General features: G+C 42.1%; 1 protein-coding gene across 1 annotated transcript; it reads left to right on the forward strand.

Annotated features, from left to right (window-relative positions):
* Positions 1–2873: 2873 nt before the first annotated feature.
* On the forward strand, positions 2874–15559 carry LOC133047468 (uncharacterized). Its single transcript, XM_061130686.1, has 10 exons — positions 2874–2886; positions 4141–4211; positions 4789–5010; positions 5497–5703; positions 7160–7429; positions 8989–9142; positions 11196–11305; positions 11866–11979; positions 13246–13392; positions 15182–15559. The coding sequence occupies exons 3-10, from the start codon at positions 4813–4815 to the stop codon at positions 15314–15316; spliced, it is 1335 nt and encodes a 444-aa protein (XP_060986669.1). The 5' UTR covers positions 2874–2886; positions 4141–4211; positions 4789–4812; the 3' UTR covers positions 15317–15559.
* The last annotated feature ends 9882 nt before the right edge of the window (positions 15560–25441 follow it).

Consider the following 25441-nt stretch of genomic DNA (forward strand, 5'->3'; position numbering starts at 1 on the left):
AATGTAGCATTTTCTGTCTGACAAATGCACCAGGAAACTTGAACAGGAAAATATGTTTTATGGTACTGTAATAGCACAATGAGAAAATCACCTTGCTAGCCCCATAGATAAATTATTTTGAATATTTTATTATCTCAAAAATCAAATGCCATACATTTAAATTCCAGGACTTTATGGGAAAAGGCTAAATTGATATGAGTCACTGACAAGTCTTAGGTTTGACGAGATGGTAGGAAAGTCACACAGCCACTCCCCATCGTTTGGGCACAGGTTAACCGTCAGTCTTGTCGGAGTCAGAGCTGCCTGACCCAGATAGGATCTGTATTTTTACTACATGCTCTCTTAAGAAGCTACTTCCAGGCAGCCAGACATAGAAAATAGAATGCAAGTAGGTATGCCTAACAAGAGAAATCGTGTTAGGACTCGAAGTCTTAGCTCAAAATTATGTTTTCAGATTGGCCCTGTCTTTTCTTTCTGTCTTAGACAAAGTTACTCTCTCTGTCCTCCCAAGATCTTGTGCATACTTCTATCATAACTCAGCATGTTGTTGGGGGAAACTATTTGGTTTCCTTTCTGTTTTTCCTACCAGATTATACGCTAATAAAAGCCTTCTTAATATATAAAGTGGTATACAGCCTGAAATAGAGTAGGCACTCAGTCCTGTTTATTGAAGATATAAAGGGACAAAATAGATGATTAAATAGTTAATTCCTCTAGAGAATGGTAGATAAAGAAGAAAGTATGGGAGACCCCTGTAAGTTAATGGTTACTCAAGAAAGTAGTTTTGCTTAACCACAAAACTAAGCAGGCTTGCTTAACAACAAACCATGCCACAGAAGCACAAGATATGCCTCAAAACAAGAAAATAATGGTGGCATGAGACCCACATTCTGCTCAGTGAGCTCAGTAAGTAAATGACCCCTATGACATACTCTCTGCACATTTAAAATTCAATAATTTACAAAAACGTGACTTGAAAGACCTTCATTGTACTGAGACCTGAAATAATTTTTCCATGGAGCCCTGACAGTCCTGGCTTGACCATGGAGGGACAAGAAAACTCCTGTGCCTAACCTGGAGAAGGAGCTGATGATGGAAGCATCATGTCTACTCAAGAATGAGGAAGGAGGTGGTCTATTCCCCCTGCCCACTTTTCCTTTGATAAAAAGAATGTAACTCACCAAGTTCCTGGGGTGTGGCACCTTCTCACCCAGCTGTTTGTAAGCCTCACAAATGTCCTGTTCTAACAAATAATTTCTCTTTAAAAAATATTTATTTATTTTTTGGCTGTTCTGGGTCTTGGTTGCTGTTCACAGACTTTCTCTAGTCACTTTGCCCCTCGCTGAATTCTTTCTGCACTGAGACATAAAGGACCAGAGCTCCTTAGAACCCCCAAAACACCGCCTACTGGTTTCAGATGGTTGATTGTTTTGTGGGTTATAGTAGTAGATTTTTAGCTTACTCAGGCCACAGCTCATTACCAGGAAAGATGATGTAAAATGAATTTTAAAGATTTAACTTTAACAGCATTATCCAATAAACAAACCACGTAGACCAATGAATCACACTCTCAAGAGGCAGGGATTCCTAGATGGCACCAGTGGTAAAGAATCCACCTGCCAATGCAGCAGACACAAGAGACACTGGTTTAGTCCCTGGGTCTGGAAGCTGCCCTGGAGGAGGAAATGGCAACACACTCCAGTATTCTTGCCTGGCAGGACTGGTGTGGGTGAGAAAAGGTTTGTACCCACATCAGACTCTGCAGAGAACCCAATGTTATGGGACAATCTTTTGATAAAGGGTATCTTTGCTCCTTCTCTAAAACTAGGTGTGTGATTTGGGGCAGGTATCACACCTCTTGGTGCCTAGGTTCCTAATTTACAAAGTGGGAATAATCACCAGAATACCTGACAGGATTGCTGTAAGCATTAAATCCCATGATGTTTGGAAAGCTCTTAGCACTGTGCTCGGTACTCGGTGGAAGGGAGGAAATAAACGTTAGTAGCTACTGTCATTATCTGTCGTGTGTGTCATCAGTGAGCAAAGAGTGGTGGACTGGAAGTGTTTATTGGTCTCTAATTTGGCAATTCTTTCTATGGGTTTTTTTTTTCAACCAAGATTATTGTTTAAGAAACAGCTTCCTTATTTCATTTCCTTGACTTTCAGCTTTATATAAGCACTTCCTTACTTAAGAATGGTCATTCTTCTCAGGGGTTTCTGCATTTGCTAAAGCTACATCCCTCCCCTGTTGTTCTTTTTCAGTGACTTGCTTGCCCTCTTAGCCAATGGACAACTTAGCATTTGAAATGCATGAAGATGCAAAGCGGAAGGTTGTGTCTGAGGGGAAGATGAACACCTTCTCCAGAATGGTAAGAATGTAAATGGGAATTTACACCTTGAGATTACTTGCTTCAAAACCTTTATGCAGATCTCAGGAAAGAACCCCTCCTTAGGCCAGTTTTCTTCAAGTGACCTTCTTCAGAAAGGTAGCATGTCCTATTCTGAAAATCTCCTGACCTGCCTTTTCTCTCATAAACTGCTAACTCCTGTAGCTATTTAGTGGCCCAGCTTTCTACGAATTCTTGTTCACGGCATTAATGAGTTATTTATCGTTCAATATAATACCCTCATATAATGTTAAACTGAATATGTTGGTAAATGATTATGCTATACAAAACATCATTAAATAATTTAAAACATTAAAAAATTTTTTACACGTTAAAAAAACTACATTCAAGTATTACAAAATATTGGCAATATTCTCTCTGTTGTATAATAATACATCCTTGTTGCCTGTCTTACGCCCAACAGTTTGTACTCTTATTCCCCAACCCATTGCTCTTCCCCTGCCTACCCACTGGTAATCATTAATTTGCTCTCTATATGGTGAGTATGCTTCTTTTTTTGTTATATTCACTAGTTTGTTGTGTTTTTTTAGATTCCACATATAAGTGATATCATACAGTATTTGTCTTTCTTTGTCTGACTTATTTCACTTAGCACAATGCCCTCCCAGTCCATCCATGTTGCTACAAATGGCAAGGAATTTTGTTCCTTTTTTATGACTGAGTAGTATTCCATTGTATATATACCACATCTTCTTTATCCAACCTTCTGTTAACGGACACTTAGGTTGCTTCCATACCTTGGAGATTGTAAATAATGCTGCTATGAACATTGAGGTGCATGTATCCCTTTGAATTAGTGTTTTTATTTTAAATATATACTTGGGAGTAAAATCTCCAAGTCATATGGTAGTTCCATTATTAGTTTTTTGAGAAACCTCCATATTGTTCTCCACAGTGGCTGCAGAGTTTACATTCCTACCAACAGTGTACAAGGGTTCCAACCTTTTCCCCACATCCCTGCCAACATTTGTGATTTGTGTTCTTTTGAATATTTATGAGTGTTAAAGTAAGAATATCTATATTAGAATTATTAGTGATCAAAAATTTACTTGCTCAGAGAGCAAGACCAGGAACTCAGAGAGCAGTGGAAAAGGAGTCCTTGATATCACTGATGATAATTGTCATTTTAGTGGTCAGATGAGTAAGGGCAAGTTGGTTCAAAGGTTAGGGTGAGTATTTTCTTGGCAGCTTCTAGTAATGTGGATTGTAACTCAGAAATAGTACTGTTGTTTATAGCATATATTTGTGATATGAAACCAGGAAGTAGTAACATAGAAATACATGGAAATACCATGACTTCGAGTTGAGTGATGACTTAGGACCTCATATAGGTAATACACAGGAAGGAGGGAATTTACTGAAGCTATTTAAATGACGGAGGGAGGGAGAGACAGAGACTGATCAGGTCAGGCCCATTGATTACTGATATTCCCATTACTTATTCCCATGCATGTACCTGTACACATAAATGCATTTGTACATTCTGGAACCGAAACATTCTTAGAAAATAACTCCTTATAACCTCATTGATTTTCAGGTGAAGAAACTGATAAATAGGGTCTAATTGACTGACTTGGAAGTACTTAGCTGGGTACTTAATTTCCCAGTACCTAATTTCCTTAATTTATTCTGTGCCCCAGTCCTCAAATGTTTATTTTTATTCTTGTTTATTTGGGTGTCATCTGATGTATGGGCTATGTGTGAGTGTCCTACAGTTCTTGCACTTGCTCAGCTGCTAGACTGAAGAGAGAACCCGAGTCAGCGACAGAGACGTCAGTGGTGCACTGGACAGGAGTCTTACAGGTCAGAGGCCAAGGGCCTGGAGGGACACCCACCAGGTACTGCCTAGGGCAGGCAGGACACAGCCTCGATTTTCCCTGCACAGAGGAGGAGGGGGCTATCTATTACAGGGGGCATGATGTCAGAAGGGCTCCTGGGTTGCAGGCAGACTGTTGGAACGCATCTGCCCACAGCTCTGGGTTAGCAACCATTGCAAGGGCCAGTGTTCCTCGGTGATGACCGAACATACCAGAGACGATGTGGTCCGAGGGCTGGAACCATCATTAGTGGGGGTCAGGCCGATCACACACATGGTTACTGATTAGTTTCGCCTTAGGAGGGGAGGCAGTCATGCGCATCAGGTAAGGGTGAGGCAGGGTGGGGCAAGGGCTGTACAGAGAGCAGAACAGCCGTCTTCTGGGGCCTGACCAAACTGTGAGTGCGCGTGTGTGTACTGATTCACACGTGTCTCATTTTACCAAGTATGTTTATCCCACAAGTGTGTTTTTCTTTTAAATAAAAGAGGAAATAAACCAAACTCAGACAGTTGGCAATGTTTCTGATGCCTCAAGAGTGCAGAATAATTTCCAATTTCTTCTAGGAAAGGACGAGGCAGTGGTCACTGATGAGCATTTTCCTGGTGTGTCTTTTGGCCTGCACCATCACCACAGTGATCGGAGTCCTGATTCTCTCCTTGGTTTATGTCAACAACCCTCAGCCCCTTTCAGAACCGGGAGCCCAACCTCTGCAAACAGCAATTCCCGTGGTGCCAAAGGCTGTTGATCCAAAATTTCAGTTTCTTAATCATTTATCTAAATCCAAGGTATGGATCACACTTATTAGGAAAAAGAATCATTATTATAAATGATGATTTCAAAATGAAGTTTCCATTGCTTGTTTACTAAGCTTTGTCCTCTCTTCATCAGAAGGAAGCAGTTGTGGGCTGTTTGGATGAAGGGAAGTGAGGGATGGAGAAGGGGAACGGTGGGTGGATGTTGGCTCCAGGCTGAACTTTGCTTTAGTAGCTGGTTCTCTGGCTGGAGGGGAGAGGTGCAGGTGGACAGATGGAAAGCCCTGTGTTCTCTTGTCAAGATAGGAGTTCATTTTTCTGTCTAACAGGGCTTGATGGCACTGTTGTCTCCTGGAGTCTTGCAGACCTGTTCTTTCTCTTCTTTTTGGGGGGGACTCCCGTATCCACTCACCCCTGTGTCCTTTTCCCCTATGCTGCCCCCTCACTCTGGGGGCCGAGGTGGCCTCGCATTCCTCGGGAGATGGCCTCCATGCTGACGGTTCGCGTATGACTTTTCAGGTGTTTGAGTTCCCTGGTGGCGCAATCCAGTGGGCCCGGTACAGGAACAATGCCAAAGACTACCTCAGTATGGAAGAAGAGGCCTTTGGCAGCAGCTTGAACAGCCAGAGATCACAGATGAGTCTGGGGACCCTGAGAATAAAAAGCAGTGGCCTCCGGGCCCCTCATTGGCACTTCAATGCCAACGAACATGGCTATCTTGTACAGGTATAACCCGTTTGCCCACATTCTGTGCTTGAGCATTCGTGCTGTGTGTCCTCAGGCTATTATTTAGGTTGTTGCAAAACCTACTTAACTAATAGGATGATAGACAACATCCAGGCTTTGGCTGTGTACCCAATTAGACCAGTTAGCAGTGCCTTGGAACATTAGTCTGTTTTAATTATTCGTGGCATCACTTTGAACTTCTTTCTTCAATATGAGATCATTTTTCATACATTGTTAAGCTCAGATCACTGTTCCTTCCTTTGAGCCAAAGCTAACTGTTAGCTCTGATCTAATGATCAAAGAGACTACAGCTTCCCTTTAGGGAAAAAGCAGGGACTGGAATAACGAACTAGTTTTGCTGATGTTCAACCTGGGATCAGCCAATGGGATGCCCTTTGTCCCTTTTACCTTTCAGAATTCCTTGGAAGTCAAGCGAAATAGAGCTGGAAGTGAAATGAGTGTACTTCCCTGAATTGCAAATAATTCATTAATTCTGAAATGTATTTATGGCTTCTGTGTTCCAGACACTGGGGAAATTGGAGTGATTAAGCTTTCATAGAACTTTCAGAGTTTGGTCTTACTCTGGTAATCTTGTTAATAGATCAGCCAATTTTTTTTTTTCATTTATTTTTATTAGTTGGAGACTAATTACTTCACAACATTGCAGTGGGTTTTGTCATACATTGACATGAATCAGCCATGGAGTTACATGTATTCCCCATCCCGATCCCCCCTCCCACCTCCCTCTCCACCTGATTCCTCTGGGTCTTCCCAGTGCACCAGGCCCGAGCACTTGTCTCATGCATCCCACCTGGGCTGGTAGATCAGCCAATTTTTATGTGTGACATATTTCTGTTATTGCTAATAAAACTTCCTTTTTATACTTGGACAATTCGCTCGATTTTAGAATTTACAACAGGAGAGATTAGAGCTTCATCTATGAGATTAAACCCTCCTTAGAAGAATACTTGGACAAAACAGTAAATGCACTATGTTATTACTATTATCATTATTAAAATTGTATGTAGGCTTTTTCTTACCTGGTAAATACATACACATCTGTGTGAAAACACACAAACATACACAAGCATACACATGCATGTTTATGCAACCGTCTATGAACACACACATGTGCTTGCAGTCTTTTCAAACTAGCATGATCTTAGAGCTGTAAATGCTCAGTGGGGTGGTATTACCCGGAAGAGGGCAAAAACTGGTTGTTAGCAGGGTGAAAATATTACTCTTTTTATGTCTAAAGCGTAGATGTACATGTAGTACATAAGCAGTGTGTGTGTACCATGTACAGGTCTGCAGTACCTCTGTAATGTTAACGTTTCATAGGGTGGTGATTAGATAAACAGTCTAACATGGTACCTTAGAAGGCAGGTAATGAAAAAAGGTTGAAGAACATCGCTCCAAATTGATGTTGGGATGTGTTCTTCCGTTTACATTTCAGGGGACGGCGTGGGTTGGGGTGGTTGATGATGGTGCTGTCGTTACCACGTACAATGTTACAGCTGGCCAAGTGATCTTCTTCCCGGAAAACACAGTGCACTGGATAAAGAATGTGGGGAGTGAAGACTGCTTTTTCTTGCTCTTCTTTTCTACACATGAGGAACTTCAGACCCTGGATGTTGATGATGTCTTTTTTTCTACACCTGAAGATATTGCTTCCAGGTCACTTAAGGTCTGTATCACTGCTGAGAATACTTCCAGGTCACTTAAGGTGTGTACCACTGCTGAGAACAAATCCTGAGAGGGTGTACATTCTATGGGCACCAAGAGGGCATGGCTATTTGAGTTTCTAAGGTGGCAGTCAGCAAAGTAACAGGTGGGTAATGGGCTCAAGAACATGACTTGCTTCCTACTTAATACATAAACTGCCTCGAAGTTGAACTGCTTTTTATTTTCCCCTAAGAAGGGCTTCTATAGGAAACTAGTTTTAAAAAATATTTTGTTTTACTATTTATTTCTTTGGCTGCATCAGGTCTTAGTTGTGGCATGTGAAGACGTTGCGGTACACAGGCTTCTCTAGTTGTGTGTGGGCTCCAGAGCGTGTGGACTCAGGAGTTACTCTGTGGTGTGTGGGATCTTAGTTCTTCTACCAGGGATCAAATCCGAGTCTCTTCCAATCCCATTGGAAGGTGAATTCTTAACCCCTGGACCACTAGGGAGGTCCCGAAAACTACTGATATAATGAATTGGTATAAAGTTTATGATAGTAAAAATTACTATAATTTTTCATCTCTGAAAAGCCATAAACTCATCCAGGGAGAACTTTCCTACAGATGATGTGATTGTATTTTCTTAATCTAAAGCAGAGGAGCCCACAGTGTTTCCTGAGGAATAGCTGCTTTTGATCTCTCTCAGTTTCGCTGGAGAAACTGCTGAAAGTGCTGGGTTTAGAGGGTCACATGTAGATGCTGAAAGTGCAAATCGGTGATCAGAACTGGAGATGGTCCAGGCATGGCAATTCAAAGGGGTTCTGTGGTAAATTTAGGGACTTTAATAGTGGGATTCTGAGATTTATCTTGTAGTAAATCCTGCTCTAACGTTTTAAGGAGGAGTAGAAAAAATGAGTCGTTAGAATGAGAGTATTGGTAAGCATGGGAACCAGTGTACATTTTTGCAGGAGTTTACATTGACCATAAAGTACCAGTGCCAATCAATTGAATACTTGGACGGTTTTCATAAAGATCACAAATCTCAGGCTAGCTGAGGTCATCTCTTTTGCCTGGGCCATTGAGAACCACACCGGTGGCAATGCTACCCTGTCCTCAGCTGTCCTCTTCTGTTGCTAAAATTTGTAGGACGTTTCACAAATACCTTTTTTTGGGACATTTTAAAATATAACAACTTTGTTGAGACGTAATCCATGTACTGTAAAATCCATCCCTTTTAAAGTGTACAGTTTCAAAGTTTTTAGTGTGTTCTCAGATCTGTGCAACCGGCTCCACTGTCTGACTTTAGAATACTTTCATTCGCTCAAAAAGAAATGAAATTTCTTTGCCTCACTCCCCATTCTCTCCTACCCCCAGGCCCTGGCAACTGCTGTCGGCCTTCTCTGTGGATTTGCCTGTTCTGTCTATTTCATATAAATGAAAACACACAACATGTGGCCTTTTGTGTCTGGCTTCTTTCGCTTAGCATAAGGTTTTCAGTGTTCATGTTGTAGCATGTATCAGTACTTCGTTCCTTTTTAAAATTTAAACTATTTATTTTATTTATTTGGCTGTGCTGGGTCTTAGTTCACAAATATTTTACATGGTCTCTTATGTGTTTCAGCCTGAAGGTGGAATTAATTTCATTAGAACATTCCACAAGCAAAAGGAGGATCAGGGGGTCAATCTTCCTCCCAATTTGGCAGAACTGGTTGTCAATGCTAATTACTCACAGTCACCAGATAGCTTTGTGTGGAGGTACTTTTATGACTTGAAAGGTATAGTATGTTATTTTGTGAAGGCTTTTTACTTTTTGGTTAAGTATTTATATATGTATGATTACATAGGTGTATTGGATTAAGATGTAATGTGTTTTTTTAATTTTTAAAAAATTTTTTACAGCCAGTCATAGTCAAGAGAACTTTGAAAAAACACATTTCTCAACAGAGTAGGAGATGAAAGAAAAGGCCTGGAAGCAAATGAGAATGTGGGAGAAAAATTCAGAGTGTGCGGGGATGTGTTGGGGCTGGGCAATGCTGTAGAAGAGCCTGATGAGAGAGGAGGGCTCCAACCATGTAGCAATTAAGGGGTTTATTTTTATTTATTTAAAAATTAATAGCTCATTAGTTTGGCTACATGGGATCTTTGTGCAGTGAAGATCCTGTGAAGGTCTCCGCACACAGGATCTTTGTTGAGGCACATGGACTCTCCAGCTGTGACGCACAGGCTTGGTAGTGAAGGGGCTCGGGCTTAGGTGCTTTGCAGCATGTGGGATCTTAGTTCCCCCATCAAAGATTGAACCTGGGTTGCAAGTTGGGTTCTTAACTGTTGGACCACCAGGGAAGTCCCAATTAAGGGGTTTTAAACAGGAGAGTGATACAGTGAGGTTTTTAATTTACCTATTTTTATCATTTATTTTATATTATCTTATTGAGGTGTAACTGACATACAACATGATGTTAGTCTCAGGTGTACATCACAGTGATTCAATATTTGTATATATTATGACGTGATCACCACAATAAGTCCAGTTATTAGTAACATCTGTACATAGTACAGTAACACTGTACATATTAATAGTTGCATATTTTTTTTTTCTTATCATGAGAACTTACAAGATCTTAGTAACTCTAATGTATGCATTGTGAAGTGAAAGTCACTGAGTCGTGTCTGACTCTTTGCGACCCCGTGGACTATAGGGTCCATGGAATTCTCCAGGCCAGAATACTGGAGTGGGTACCCTATCCCTTCTCCAGGGGATCTTCCCAGCCCAGGGGTCGAGCCCGGGTCTCCCACACTGCAGGCGGATTCTTTACCAGCTGAGCGACCAGGGAAGCCAGTGTGTGCTTTACAGTGTTATTAACTATGGTGCCTTGTTCTGTGTCATGTCCCCATGACTTGTTTATTTTATAACTGGAAGTTTGTATCTTTTGCCTTTCTTCACCCATTTCAGCCACCCCCATTGCCAGCCTCTGGCCGCTACCACTCTGTTCCCTGTACCTGTGAGCTTGGGCACGTAGATTGTTCCCATATCTTGGCTATTGTAAATAACGCTGCAGTGAACATGGGCTGCAGCTGTCTCTTTCGTTGGTGTTAGGTTTTGCTTTTGAAGTGATGACCAGCCCAGTAGAATTGTGGAGAATGATTGAAAGTGGCCAGATGGGAAGCAGGGAGATGAGTCAGGGACTCTTGCAGTCTCTGAGGTAGGGGATGATGGTGGCCTCCCTCTGGGAGACAGAAAGAATTGTTGAGAAGCAGGGAATTTAGAGTTGCTGAACTGACAGGACTTCATTGACTGATCGAGGAGAGAAGTAGAGATTGGTATTTAGGATGAGTCTCGCATTTTCCAGGGGCTTCCCTGGTGGCTCAGACAGTGAAGAGTCGACCTACAGTGCAGCAGACAGGGTTAGATCCCTGGGTCGGGAAGATCCCCTGGAGGAGGGCATGGCAACCCACTCCAGTATTCTTGCCTGGAGAATCCCCATGGACAGAGGTGCCTGGAGGGCTACAGTCCATAGGGTCGCAAAGAGTTGGACACAACTGAATGGCTAACACTTCTCACGTTTTACAGCCAGGTCCCCTGAGCTGAACGTCTTAAAGAGGTCACTGTATGTTAGAAATTTCAGGAGAACTTGGGAAGGTAGGATAGCATCTGGTAGTTATCAGGTCAATATCTTGGCAGCACACAGGATGTGCAGTAGCACTTCCTACCACATAACTTCCTGTGGCTGTAGAAGGGCTGTTCCTGGGGCTGCATTAGGCTCTCCTTTTGTGGTACCATTTTGAAGTAGTTTTGTCTTATTTTGTTTTTTAAATTTCATCTGATTTCAGGTTCAAAAGAATATAAATTTCCAGGAGGAATAATACAGTTGGCACAATATTGGAAAAATAGAAATGAACTGAGCCACAATGAAAACATTTTTAGTGAATTCCTGAATCAGGTAATTGAGAAAAATGTTTTGATGATTATCAAAATTGATGAAATGTGAGCTTTAGGTTAGGTCAGTTTTTTTGGACAAAGCAAAAGGCAAGAGCTAGTCAAACACTCATTGACCTGGTTAATGCAAACTATTGATTGAGGCCTCATTGTGAATTTGGGAGCTTAACTTCTTGGCATGGATGGTTACATTAATAAAGAGACCGGAGGCTTGTGAGATTTCTCTTTTCATGTGTTTTAAATGCTCAACTGGCGGTATTGTTTAATGACTGAGAGCACAGCTCTGGCATCAGATCCCCTGATTCAAACCCCAGTTCTGCCACGGTGTGTCCCTAGTTTACTCAGGCAACCTGGACTTTAATTGCATCTCACAAAGTTGGTGGCAGTCTTGCAAGATTGTTATAAGGGACAAGTGACATAGTAACTGTAAAGGATATGAAAAATTGCCTGTTCTCAGTGAGGGCTTTGTAAACATTAGTTACTATGATGATTATATGAATTGTTAAATTGCTGAGTTGAATGTTGGCTTAATGTTGGAATTCATTTTTCCTTTTCTTTCTCAAGCATCGAAAAGCCCTCACTTTGAGTACACTCAGGATTTATAACAATGGATTACGACAGCCACACTTTCATTTTAATGCAAATGAAATGGGATATGTAATAAGTGGATGTGCAAAGGTAATTTCTCTGTGAACAGTATTTTTTTTCCCTGAACTTTCCTTTTTAGTGCAGAAGGAAGCAAGTAGGAGGTGTTTCTTTGTTTTGGTTCAGTTGTTGGTAATAGAATAGGACTTTGTGCAAATGGCTTTCTGGGCATGGTTTCCATAGAGGATACCATGCATGTCCTGTGAGGTAACTTCCATATTTGCTCTTAGCATGAGAAGGGTTCTAAAAACATTTCAGAACTGATAAAGAGGTTTATCACTAATGGTGAAGGGCTGGAATACCTGCTTACATTTTCTGAGTTTTGCATTCTTAGGCAACGCAAGCATTTGGGGGCCGTGCTTTGGGGGCCATGAAATTGGCTGTTTGCCTATCAGTGTAATATGAGTGGGGGTGGCAGGGAGGTGTGGAGCCCCAGTAGGGTGGCCATATAGCCCCTTGGTGAAATTATTAATAGCACCCCCTTTGACTCTACAGAGAGTCCTAGTTTGGGTGGTCAATTAATTATATTTGCCGTAAGAAAAGCCACACAAATAGCATCTTACCACAGTGTTTTGACAGTAGCTCCTCTGGGTTTTCGTAGGGCTCCTGAGAAGATCCAAAGGTCAAAATGGGCTTCTCTAGCTTATATCTGCCTTAGTCGTGACAGATACAATCAGACCAGACTGAAATGCACCTTTTATGTCACCCGGAGCAAAAGTTTTATGTTTTTAGAGGTGACAGCTGTCTTAAACTGGAAAAGGGCGCTGTCATTAACCCTCCGCAGGTTTTCTTTCAAGGGTCAGATGCTCTTTGTGAGGCGCTTTGGGTGCATGTGTGTGCGCTTATGTGCATCCAGTCTCCAGCCCTCTTAGAGGAAGACCCTCAGGATTCGCTCTCCCAGAAGGCTGAATTTTCCCAAATGAGTAGCAAGGAGGGTGTAGGCATAGTAAAACACTGAAATTTAAATCCTCTGCCTAATTAGTGAATGAATGTCATTGATACCCTTAATTAGAACAATTAATGCTCTTTTTGTATGATGTTCTGCAGTATTGATATCACTAATGCATTTTGAGGGGCATTTACTTCAATAGAGTATCTTCTGATTTTTGTGGAACTCTGTCTCAGAAACAGGAATGTGAACGTGAAGGATTGCCTCTTTTTTGCTGTTTACCTTCTCTGAGAAGTCCCTTTGTAACCACGTGCTTTTATTGATCTGTTCTTCACTATGAATACTTATCCTTATTGAATATTTGATTTTATTTGCTTCAGTTCAGCATAGTTTCTCCCCCCCCTCCTTAGGTGGGCATTATCAATGCTCAGAGTTCCACAGAGTTTAACATTCACATTGGAGATGTGATATTTTTCCCCGCTGGAACCCAGCATTACATTAAGAGCACATGCGATGAGGATTTGCTTCTCATTCTTGCCTTCAGCACTGGAGACCAGGTGAGAATGAGCCAGTGTCGGAGATGGTGAGTGCCAGTGAAGTGCAGAGTACTCTGCCAGGCAGTGCATCTGGGTCACAGAGGGGACTCAGCATATGGGTATTGACTCGATGACCGACTTAATGAACTGGCTGAAGCGGTGTGTGAAGAGGAGACTCGGAGATCAAATAATCTCTTCATTTGGTTATAACGGGATCCAATACATCATATTTCTCTCTTAATTCCCCGAATTCTCAACCAACTGAGAAAAAAGACGTGTGCGTGCTCAGTTGCTTCAGCCACGTCTGACTCCTTGCAACCCCATGGACTGTAGCCCTCCAGGCTCCTCTGTCTATGGAATTTTCCAAGCAAGAATACTGGAGTGGGTTGCCATGGCCTTCTCCAGGGGGTCTTCCCAACCCAGGGATCGAACCCGTGTCTCTTAAGTCTCCTGCATTGGCAGGCGGGTTCTTTACCACTAGTGCCACCTGGGAAGCCCAAAAAGCAGCATACAGAGACTTAGAAAATCATTTCTATTGCTAATCGTGAAGATATTTGGGAATATGATTAGCATCTGCGGGCAGGTGGGTTTCCTAATATCTATTGGGCTGGCCAGGATTGGGTTGGCTTACTGGTGTTAAAGTGAGCTCTTACACAGCTTATGGCATAGAGAAGCATTGCCTGAGTTTTGAAGCTTTGCCAGCTCCCGAACAGAGAGGGAGGCGGTGAAGTAAGCATGGCCAATGTATTCTTCTGAAATTTATGGTAGAGAGATAAGGGAGAAGGAGAGAGAGAGAAAGAGGAAGAGGGAGGAAGGAAAAGAAAGTATCTTGTATATGAAAAGAAACTATAGGAGACACGAAGTACCATGAAGTATGACTGAGCAGTGCTTCCAAGAAGGAGTAGCATTCCCTCCCATCATTGTTTTAAGCAAAACTGATATATCATGATCTGTATTATAAAACATGTATTAAGAGAAATTATTCATTATATTAAATAGTTTGCTTTTAAAAGTTCACCCCAGTGCTCCTTAGATGGAATAATGTGTTTGAAGAACAAGAATAAATAGTAGAACTTAGATTTTAAAAAATGGTCTTAGGACTAGATTCCCTGCTGAGACAGGGTGAGAATGAGTCTGGGGACCCCTGGGGCAGGTCAAAAACAGACAGGCAGTGGTTCTCTTGGCCATGGTTCTTCCCACATGGAGACCCAACAGGATCTCCAGCAGGGAGCACACTGTGAATTCAGCAGTTTCATCAACAAGACCTATACCAAGAGGTGAGCCTGTCCTGCTGGGTGATGCTCGTTTTCCGTGATGACACTTCCCCTCTTTAAGGGAGACTGGAAAACTCCAGAATCTGCTTCTCTGAGCCTCCAAACCTGGGGGTATGTGGGGTAAGGTTTGTGGAGAGCTCTTTGAGGAAATATGCACTGGAAAACTATTAACAGCTATAGACTCTCTCGGGGCAAGGTGGGGGATAGGATTCCGGTGTCCCATACTTTTGGTGTCGGCCTCACTGGAGTCGGACACGACTGAGCGACTTTCACTTTCACTTTTCACTCTCACGCATTGGAGAAGGAAATGGCAGCCCACTCCAGTGTTCTTGCCTGGAGAACCCCAGGGACGGCGGAGCCTGGTGGGCTGCTGTCTGTGGGGTCGCGCAGGGTCGGACACGACTGAAGCGACTTCGCAGCAGCAGCAGCAGTGTTAGGTAGCCACGCAGTTGCGTTGTGAAAATGCCCTGATGGCTGTGGGGTCTCTGTGGCTGCACTTTGGCGCTGACAGCTCTTCTTCTGGTTTCCACTCTTAGTTGCAAACCCTTGACATGGACGATTATCTCCAGGCCACCGCAGACCACATCCTGGCTCAGCTTTTCTTCAAGAAGCAAAGTGAGTTTAAGAAGATCCCTCAATTCAAGGAAGACCAGGCAGTCAACTTGCCTTAGATTTGCTGATGCGTTCATATCTATTTTTCTCTCTTCATATGTTATTATTGTTTTTAAAGAAGGTCCACTTGGCTCATGAACTTGGAGCTCCTTACAGAGTGACATTGGTCAAGCAGGTGTGAAGCAGCTCATTTAGCTAAGATCATAGGCAACTCATGCTAAGCGAACATTTCCGTGTACTCTGTGCAGCTTATCTACAGAAGGGCTCTGCTCAATTAAATTAATATTTTTTATGGATTTTAATATGCACATATATATTTATTTTCCTTTTGTTGCATCAAATTTATTACTCCAAATGAAAATCCATTCTTTTTTTTTGCACATCAGTGAAACTTAGTGTCATGCTTGTATTTTTGCTATTCATCACGGTGGAAGGAGGTATGGAGATCAGCCTACTTATGTACATACATACGGATGCAGCCAGAAGAACCCAAGTACATCTGACCTTGTCTGGAGAGTTTAGTGTAGAATCTTAGTGTCTTAATGCTTTTGTCAATATGAAGATAACTTTTTATAAGGCTCAAAATTTCAAGGACTCACACGAGTAGTTTACTTATTATATATTAGCTGAGAAAATAATTAATGGCAAACTAATTATAAATTCAATATTTTCTTTGAATGTATTTGAATTTTATTAATCACATCACAGACTACCTCTGAGGAACAGTCATCCCTATATTTGAGAAGCAAGTGTTTCTTTAGTCTATTGGCTGGGTGTGTATATGGATTTGAAGACTACTTTTCTTTTTTTTTTTTTTTTTTTTTTGAAGACTACTTTTCATCACTTGGAAGCTGGTAGGAGCTGGTGGTCTCTAAGTTGGGGGTCATTGTCTTAAGTAGAAAAGAGTTTGTTCAAATCTAATCAGTGCTTGAGTTTTCATTGTTGTTGTTTCGTCGCTAAGTCGTTCTAACTCTTTGTGACCCCGTGGACTGTAGCCTACCAGGTTCCTCTGTCCAATTTTCCTGGCAAGGATACTGGAGTGGTTTGCTGTTTCCTTCTCCAGGGGATCTTCTCAACCCAGGGATCGAACCTGTGCTTCCTGCACTGGCAGGCAGATTCCTTACCACTGAGCCACCAGGGAAGCCCTGAGTTTTCTTTATAGGTTGTCTCAGTAGGTATTTGGTACCTCTGCATTTTGCTTGGGTACCACTATCAGTTCTGGGCTATACTATACACAACTCCAGACAGTATAGATGCCTGTTAATGCTTTCAGCCAGCACCCTCTTTCAGTCATATTTCCTTGACACATTATGAAATTTTTAGGTATTTTAAGGATTTTTGTTCTTAGACAAAGAAGGAATCAGTTTGTATGTTCCTTTTTCTCTGTGTCTCTCTTTCTCTATGTATGTTTCTCTCTCTAGATAACTAGCTCTCTTGACTGTATAGAAGACAGAGAATCAGGAATGACCCCCTTTGATGAGGGAGTAGTCATCTACATATTATATATGATCAGGTCATGAAAGGCCTGTCATCTCTTGCTACCAAGGTGTATTTACCTTATTGCCATTTTCCAGGAGAGCCGGCTGAGATCAGAGCTTGGTGGGTAGCACAGGGGATTTTGTGGTGGTAGTCTTGCTTTGAAGAGACTTTGTAGGGGATGTGTCACCATCCAGGAGGGGGAGCATGGTTGAGAAGATGCAGGGAGAGCATAGGGCAGTAGCTGTGTGGGGGGTGGGTGTCCAAAGAAAGGGGAAGTAGTCATAAAAGGAAATGGCAGTATGTACACAGATCTTCTCTGCACATCTTGTTTTACTTTGGGACTCTTTTTAAATATACTATAAACCAGGTGATAATCCCTTTTCTTGAATCAGGAAGTGTATCTGATTACTATGGGGTCGTTTAATAAAGATTTTGTGTATCTGCATATTATTTTGTCATTTAATTTTTTCTTTTTTTCTTAATTTATTTTTAACTGAAGGGTAGTTACAGTACTGTGTTGGTTTCTGCCATCCATCAGTGTGGATCAGTCATAGGTGTACGTGTATCCCCTTCCTCCTGAGCCCCCTCCCCCCTCCCACCCCAACCCACCGCTCTAGGTTGTCACAGAGCACCGGTTTGGGTCCTCTGAGTCACACAACAAATTCCCACTGTTCTGTCATTTAATTTTAAATGAAACCTGTTCTTGAAGTTTTATGAATTTGGCGCATTACTGGATTCCTTCTATGCATCCTTGAAATATGCTATGTCATTGTCTAAAGAAAATATATTAAGGTGTTGGAACTTTCTGGGTTTCCTGACTTAAGTTTCCAGCCTGTTGTGTATTTAAAAATAGAAAACTACTAAAAATAAAAATGAATGCTCTAACGAAGACATATTAATTGGATGTTGTTGGTATATTATTTTATGGGGGAGTTTTTTTCTTTTTGGCCACACTGCTCAGCTTCTGGGATCTTAGTTCCCTGACCAGGAACTGGACTCCGGGTCACAACAGTGAAAGTGCCAAGTCCTAACCACTGGACCACCAGGGAATTCCTTGGGGAGGATGTATTCTTAGTTTTCGCTTGGCTGTTCTAATTTCAGTCCTTTTTCCCTGTTTGGAAAGCTGATACCTAGTTTTAATACCATTTTATTCCTTAGGGTAATTACATCCATTACTATTCAAGTGCTTTTAGGCTTTTTGGTATAACTACTTTATTTATTATCAAATCAATAGATTGAAGAGTGAATTGCTCAATCAGACTGATTATTTGACATCATTCAGGCAAAACCCCCAGACATTTGACTGAAAACCTCCTTTAAAACTGAACCTACCTTACTCACTTTATACACCCAGTCTATAATACAGCTACATTTGATTGATTTGAAATGGTATGAATTGTACATAAAAAGTTCTTAAACCTTTAGAACTTTTTAACAGCATCTTTGAATAACTGAATGGAGCGAGTTAATTTGACTAGAGGAGCTACAAGGTTAGGTAAATACCACTGTGTGTTCCTTACTGCTTATAAATAGTGCCAGGCGGTTATAAAAAGTTTCTTTGTTCATATTCTCATCCTTTCCTATTGAAGAGTAATCAGACTGCTTTTTACCGCCCAACCAATTTAGAAAAAGGAAAATAGTTACTTTTACTATATAACTTGATTCTTAATGACCGTAATTTACCAACGGTTGCAAGTGATTTTCAGTTATATAGCATTATTACTGTAAAAAAAAAAAAAAACAACTAAGAAAAGAAAGTGGAAAAAAAAAGCCACAGTGATTTTGTGCTGTAATTAGGAGTGAAAAGTGGTATTTCTTCCACGCTCTGCACTCACCATAGCTTCATGAAACTTGTATATTCACCTTGGAGCACTGTTCCTTTATTCAGAACAGTAGGACACTGGAGAGTCCAGAAAAGAATAATAATGCTCAAGAGATGAAAACCTGTGTTTTCTTCAGTGTACTTAAGTTGGAACTGTCGGGAAAAAAGAAGTTAAGGGATGACGTAGAAACAATGAAGTTGTGCAGCTGGTAGAGGCCATGTTTCGTGTGATCTCAGTGCTTTAATTTGCAGAGAGACAAAGTGATACGTGACAAGGGTAGGGCACCCAGACTGTAAGTAGGATACTTGAGATAAAGTCCAGATCTTTTGAGGTGCTTCCCACCTCCCCTGTGGCGGTTTTTTTTTTAAGGGTCAGCCAGTAAATATTTTATTTATTTATTTTTATTATTTTATGTTTGGTTGCACTGGGTCTTGGTTGCAGTGTGTGGGCTTTCTCTAGCTGCAGGGCGCAGGGGCCTAGGCTTTTCATCGGCGGTAGTTTCTCCTGTTGTGGAGTGCAGGCTGCAGTCGTTACGGCTCACGGGGTTAGTTGCTCTGTGGTATCCTTGTAGAGTTTTTTGATTACTGTCTTCAAGTATATAAAAAATTTGTCCACCTGAAGCAGAACTCTACACTAGGAAATGGACCGTCTTCAAGTGGGAGAGGTAGCTTCTGCCACCAGCACTTCGGCAGCCCCAGTGCCAACACTGCTTCTCCTTTTCTGAGCCTGGAATGTGCCCGGTGTCCAAGGCCAGTAGCTTCTGTAAAGAGGTGACCAGAGCCCCCTGAGATCATCGTCCCTATCTAGCCAAGTATTCCCCGCTTGTGTTTTCAAGTTTTATTAAACAATTTTTACACTGTGGCTCAGATGGTAAAGAATCCGCCTGCAATGCAGGAGGCCTGGGTTTGACCCCTGGGTCAGGAAGATGCCCTGGAGAAGGGCATGGCGACCCACTCCAGTGTTCTTGCCTGGAGAATTCCAAGGACAGGGGAGCCTGGCGGGCTACAGTCCATGGGGTCACAGAGTCGGACGTGACTGAGACACTAACACACTTATACTGATAAAATGTACATAACATAAAAGTCACCATTTTAAGGTGTACAATTCAGTGGCATTAAGTATATTCACCTTGTTGTGAAGTCACCACCACTGTCCGTTCCCAAAACTCTTCATCATCCCAAGCAGGGACGTAATGCTCATTAAACAGTAGCTCCCCATTCCCTTCTCCTCCCCAGCTCCTGGTAACCTTTATTTTTTATCTTTATAAATTTGTCTTAAAATTTTAGGTCCCTCATATAAGTGGAATCATACAATGTTACTCAAGCCTCAGTTTTATGAATTTTTTTACTCATTTTCAATAATTATGCCTTTATTATGTTCTTATCATTGTGCTAGGATACACAAGAGACATGAAGATGTGGTCTCTACAAATTTATAATTAAAATGTTTCTTATTTATTTCTATATTTCTCTTCCCTTCCCACCCCTGTATGAACAAACCCAGCCCTTATCATGAGTATTCAAAAGGATGTTTATTCATTTAGATTATGTTAAGGGGCTTCCCAGGTGGCACAGTGGTAAAGAATCCACCTGCAAATGCAGGAGATGCAAGAGTTTGATTCCTGGATCAGGAAGATCCCCTGGAGGAGGAAATGGCAGCCACTCCAGTATTCTTGCCTGAGAAATCTCATGGACAGAGAAACCTGGCAGGCTACAGTCCATGGGGTCACAGAGACACAACTGAACACACACACACACACACACACACACACACACAAGGAGTTCATAGTAGCAGAATTGAAAAAAATTAAAGAGGTGAGTCTATATTATGCATTCGTATTTCCAGAGAAGGCAACAGTCAGTCTTTTTGGTGGTTCCCATTCTAGGGACTGTCATAACAGTTCTTGGTCCTCAAATTTTTCATAACTCTCATAAAATTACTTTTCCTCTACTTTTTTTTTTTAAGGCACCTCATTCTAGTCCCTGAGGTTTAAACATCCAGATAAGAGTGTTTGACCTCTATTTTTTAAACATTAACAAGAAACCCCACGTAGCCTCAGCAGGTGTCCTTTACATCTCTTATCTTGATTCAGGAATGCCCAACTTCATCCTACTGGCAATAAACCTATTGTTTTATTACGTTAGCCTGTTGAATTCCCTCTTCCTTTGTTCAGAATATGGAGTAGCTCTCAATGAAAGGGAGCAGGCTCTGATGTGCAGGCTAAATGGATGTTGTACCAGAAGGGCCAGATGTAGTGAGGGGGAGCCTGGACTCATGGAACGTCAGTGAAGGCATTAGCCCACGTCCCCAAAGACCACTTTGGATGTAGGGTCAATGAAGATACTAAGATATTTAAATCATCACCCAGGAAAAATTTACAAAGGAAAGAGCAGTATCTGCTTTTTTTTTTTTTTTTTGGTCTTTTCAGGAAATTGCACAATTAAGAGGTGGTGTTTTTTAATTTGTTTTTGTTTTGGTGGTAAGCATGCAGTACGATGCAGCTGTTAGTAAGTGTCAAGAATAAACTGAATAAAAATAGGACAGTTACTGTAAAGTTGGTTTCAAGTGATTCATGTAAAGCTTTTAAATGTCTCCAGTATCTGGATAACTTTTCCTCCAGAAGCAGCACTGCTCAGAGGATTGCTGTCCTGGGAGATAATTTTGTCCCTATTTGTAAGGCATTTTAGATAGTAAAAGCCAAGAAGAAGAAATTTCTGTCAACCAGGATGGATTGTTCTTTCAAATGTACTTTCTCTAATGTTGTAAAATAAACCACTGGAGATGGGTTTACAAGTTTACATAGTTCTGAGCTCCCATCTGGCCTGGGTATGGGAAGGCTTTCTTAAATACACAGACAGCTCCAGAAGAGAGAGGAGCAGAAACACATACAAGGGAAGGGAAAGCTGTGGTCTTAAGGGCTGGTGTAGAAATCTTGAATTTCCTTCCATGAGACATGTTCAATTTTCTTTTAAAATATTTGCTTTTGACTGGGATACTTTTCTAGCCAGATACAATCTACTTTGGCCTATATGTTTGGCTACCACCCCTTGGTCTTTAACTTTTAGTTCCTCACTTAGAAAAGCATACAGGAGCAAAACGTCCAATTCCAAGTGTACAGCTTGGTGATTTCTGCAAACAGAACATGTGCATTCAACCAGCACTTTGATCAAGAAATATTATATTACCTGCAAGTCCTCTTGTGGGGGCCAGCTTCAGTCACCACCCCCAATATGATAAGTAGTTTTTGAGCTTTATATGCATGGGATCGTAGTCTATGCGCTTTTTGGGACTTGATTCATTTTCCATAACATTATGTTTTCGAAACTCATTCATGTTGTTGCTCTTCCTCTTCACTTAGCTGTTTTTTCTTTCTCTTCAGATAAACATGTTGCTTTCATGTGTCACCTCCTTGATTCAGCGTAGCCAGCCATGACATGTGTATAAGTGGAGTGACTCTAAGTCAGGTCCTCTTGGTGGCCTTGATCCCTGGGGCTGTCCCTGCTTTTTTTCTTCTACATGGTTGTTATCTGGGAAGAACTGAGATCTAAGAAGAGAGAGGAGGAAAAGACAAAAACTCAGCACTTTCTGCCTGAAGTTTCTTTTCCTTTAACACTCTCCTTACTCCAGCTCCTTCCACCCCAGTCCATCAGGTGGGAGGAATGTGGTCGATGCTGGCTACACCAGCCAGGTTCAATTCCATGGCGACACTTTCCCCCAAACAGCAGTCATTTTTCTTTAATTAGAGAGGGAGAAGTAAAGGAAGGTGATCTAGGAACATATTACCAGCTTTCATAAAGGGATGACTTGTTTGGTTGGCAAGTTGTTCATAACTGGTTTCCCTCTCCTGGTTTTCTTGTCCATGAGAAATGAGTTAGTACTTTATAAAAATAAATTTAACAGCAGCTATTTTCAAGAGAGAGAGATTTAAACTTCACAAGCATATAGCTTAGATGAGACAACCCATTCAAGTTTGAGCAGTTGATTTAATCAAAATTTTTCCCCAGAGCTTGTTGCAGAATGAAATTTATAATAGTTTCTCTGCAGTTTTGAAGGTCCTGTTTTTACTAAGTATGTATCAGTTCATTCATTTTCATGCACTGTGCAGAAGTAAAGCCAATAGCTGTCTGAATGTGTCCACTTCAATTACTAATGCAGTATCAAGAAAATCAATAAGGTATTTCAACACTCTTCCAACTTATTCTTCTGATCTCAAAGGCAGAGGATGATGCTGAACCTGAAGACCCAATACTTTGGCCACCTGATGTGAAGAACTGACTCATTGGAAAAGACCCTGGTGCTGGGAAAGATTGAAGGCGGGAGGAGAAGGGGACAACAGAGGATGAGATGGTTGGATGGCATCACCGACTTGATGGACATGAGTTTGAGCAAGCTCCAGAAGTTGGTGATGGACAGGGAGGCCTGGCGTGCTGCAGTCCATGGGGGTCGCAAAGAGTCGGACACGACTGAGCGACTGAACTGAACTGATTCACTGGAATGAAGTCAACTTAGATTCTTAGGTTGCCGTCGAAGTGGTTATATAACGAAGACAAGAGAATTATGCATTTGTTTTCTGCTATCTCTCTTCATGTTTATGAGCAGTGTTTGCAGCACGGGGAGGCATGGAGGAGGAGGAGGGAGAACTGTAATGGCTGCTGTGGTTTCGGATGCTAAGGGAGGTGCAGACCCTCCTGCAGCTCCGCAGTGGCTGCGAGGAGGGCTCTCCGGGGGGTGGATTGTGGTCCAGGGGCTGCTGAAGCCTTCGGGCACCTCCCTACTCACAGTCCTTGACACTGGCTGCCTGATCGGAAAAGCGACCCCAGAGGCAGAGCTCATCTGGAGAGGCCCCTCCACATGCCTCTGCTTGGGGCATGAGAACCATTTTGATTTGTAAAATGAAATGTTGAGAATCCTGCATCTGTGGGCACTAAAAATTCCCCAAACCCAAGATGTGAAGGTCAAATAGAATAGAGAGACTCACCCTTTGAGGCCGAGTTATAAAATATGTGTGGAAAATTTGAATTTATTTTGTATGAGGGGTTTAGGGACAATTCCTAGTAAGGATATCACGATCTGAACAAGGAATTAGATGCAGGGCTGGGGTCCAAACACCAGTCATGCATCCACAATAGGCATCTAAGAAATCAATATGAACTCGAATTAGTATCCGAAGCCTTTCCCCAAAGTACCTTTGTTTAACGGAGAGAAAATCCCCATCCATTAAGTGTCATGGGCCAGATTACTCTGTCATGTGTGATGACATATCGATAACGGCCTGGAATGCCACATGGCTTGTTGCCGTGTTTTGGAAAATTCTTGTTTGTGGTGACTACAGTTCTTTCATCAAAGCCCCTTCCCATGTGCTGCTATACTCTCTGCCTTCCTGATCCTCACTATTGCTTGACTTCACCCTACAGCCATATTCGGGAAGGTTGTAAGAGAGAAAGAGACCTTCAGAGCTGGGAAGGGACCAGCTAGTCCAGTAATTCCAAGCCGTGCTCCCGCGGTGCCCTAAGCATCTGCAGAGCTGGGACTCAGAGCAGAGGTGAGCCAAACTGGGTCTGCTCAAAGCTCTTACCAGCTTTCACCTGCCCTGCTGCAAACAAATCAGTAAAAGGTTTGAAAGTCAGTGACCCAGTCCAGTTGCTTTCTTTTCCAGGTAAAGAAATTGGAGCCTGAAGAGCTGACTTTCTAGATAGAAAGCCCTTGAGTGTGGTAGTGACACAACTGTTTTAGAAATGGGTAATTTCTGGGAACTGGAATGAACTCGCTAATGAAGGAGGGAGTTAAAAGGTAGCTTTGTAAAGTTTTGGTTTCCTTTGGAGATTTTAACCTTCCCAAGGATATGCTTGCCACCTTCTTTAGAGTCTCTGTTTTGGGAACACAACTTTAGAGAACTGTACATGCCGTTTCAGGAAAAAATACAATAGCAACTTGAAGCTAGCGCTTCTCCTGGCAATGTAAGGCTAAAGATGGGCTGCTATGGTAAAGACTGTGACTTTAGGCTATCTTTAGTCTAAAGCTCCTTTTTCACACTTTAGAGAAGGCCGTGATGAAATGATAAACATACCTGATCCACTTCCCCTAGTTCCTGGATGGCAGCTTGACCTGTGATGGTGCTGGAGATCTTTGCTGTCACCTCTCCCCCTGCCTGAACTCATCTCTCCTTTAGACCCTCCCTCTCCAACCCTAGACTTAGCAACAGTCTGCCTGACATTTCCGTTTGCTTGTCTAGGAAACGTCTCAGATTCACATGACAGAAGGTGAATTTCTGGTTTTCTCTCCTAGTCAATTCCATCTGAACATTTTTCATCTTGGTTAATGGCAACTTTTCCAGGCTTCCCAAGTGGTGCTCGTGGTAAAGAACACACCTGCCAATGCAAGAGACTCAAGAGACCAGGTTTGATCCCTAGGTCAGGAAGATCCCCTAAAGTAGGAAATGGCACCCCACTCCAGTATTCTTGCCTGGAAAATTCCATGGGCAGAGGAGCCTGGCCGGCTATGGTCCATGGGGCTGCGAAGAGTCCGACACGACTGAGCAACTGAGCGCATGTCACATGTCATGTTACAGTGGCAACTCTGTCCTGATTTCTCAGGCCAAGACGCTCAGAGTCATCTTACTCCTGTCTCACATCCTCTGTCCACTCTGGATCTGACCTGTTCTCACTCCCTCCACTGCTATCACCTCGGACTAAGCCACTATCATTTCCTGTCCAGTTTAGCTTGAGTTTCTTAACTTGGCTTTCCTTCTGCCTATGAATCTTGCTTTCAGTCTATTCTTGAAGTGGTCAGCGAGGTCCTTTTTCATAAGTAAGGCAGGTCACGTCGTCCTTTCTTCAAGACACTCCCCATCTCACTCAGAAGTTAAAAGATCTTCCCCCTCTG

This window comes from Dama dama, chromosome 27 (assembly GCF_033118175.1).
Source record: "Dama dama isolate Ldn47 chromosome 27, ASM3311817v1, whole genome shotgun sequence".
NCBI classification, from domain to species: Eukaryota; Metazoa; Chordata; class Mammalia; order Artiodactyla; family Cervidae; genus Dama; species Dama dama.

Excerpts from the sequence above, each read along its gene's own strand:
- LOC133047468 (XM_061130686.1), top strand. The coding sequence starts at position 4,813 with ATGAGCATTTTCCTGGTGTGTCTTTTGGCCTGCACCATCACCACAGTG. Across the intron at positions 11,980-13,245 it reads TAATAAGTGGATGTGCAAAG|GTGGGCATTATCAATGCTCA; the intron begins GTAATTTCTCTG and ends CCCCCTCCTTAG. Across the intron at positions 13,393-15,181 it reads CCTTCAGCACTGGAGACCAG|TTGCAAACCCTTGACATGGA; the intron begins GTGAGAATGAGC and ends TTCCACTCTTAG.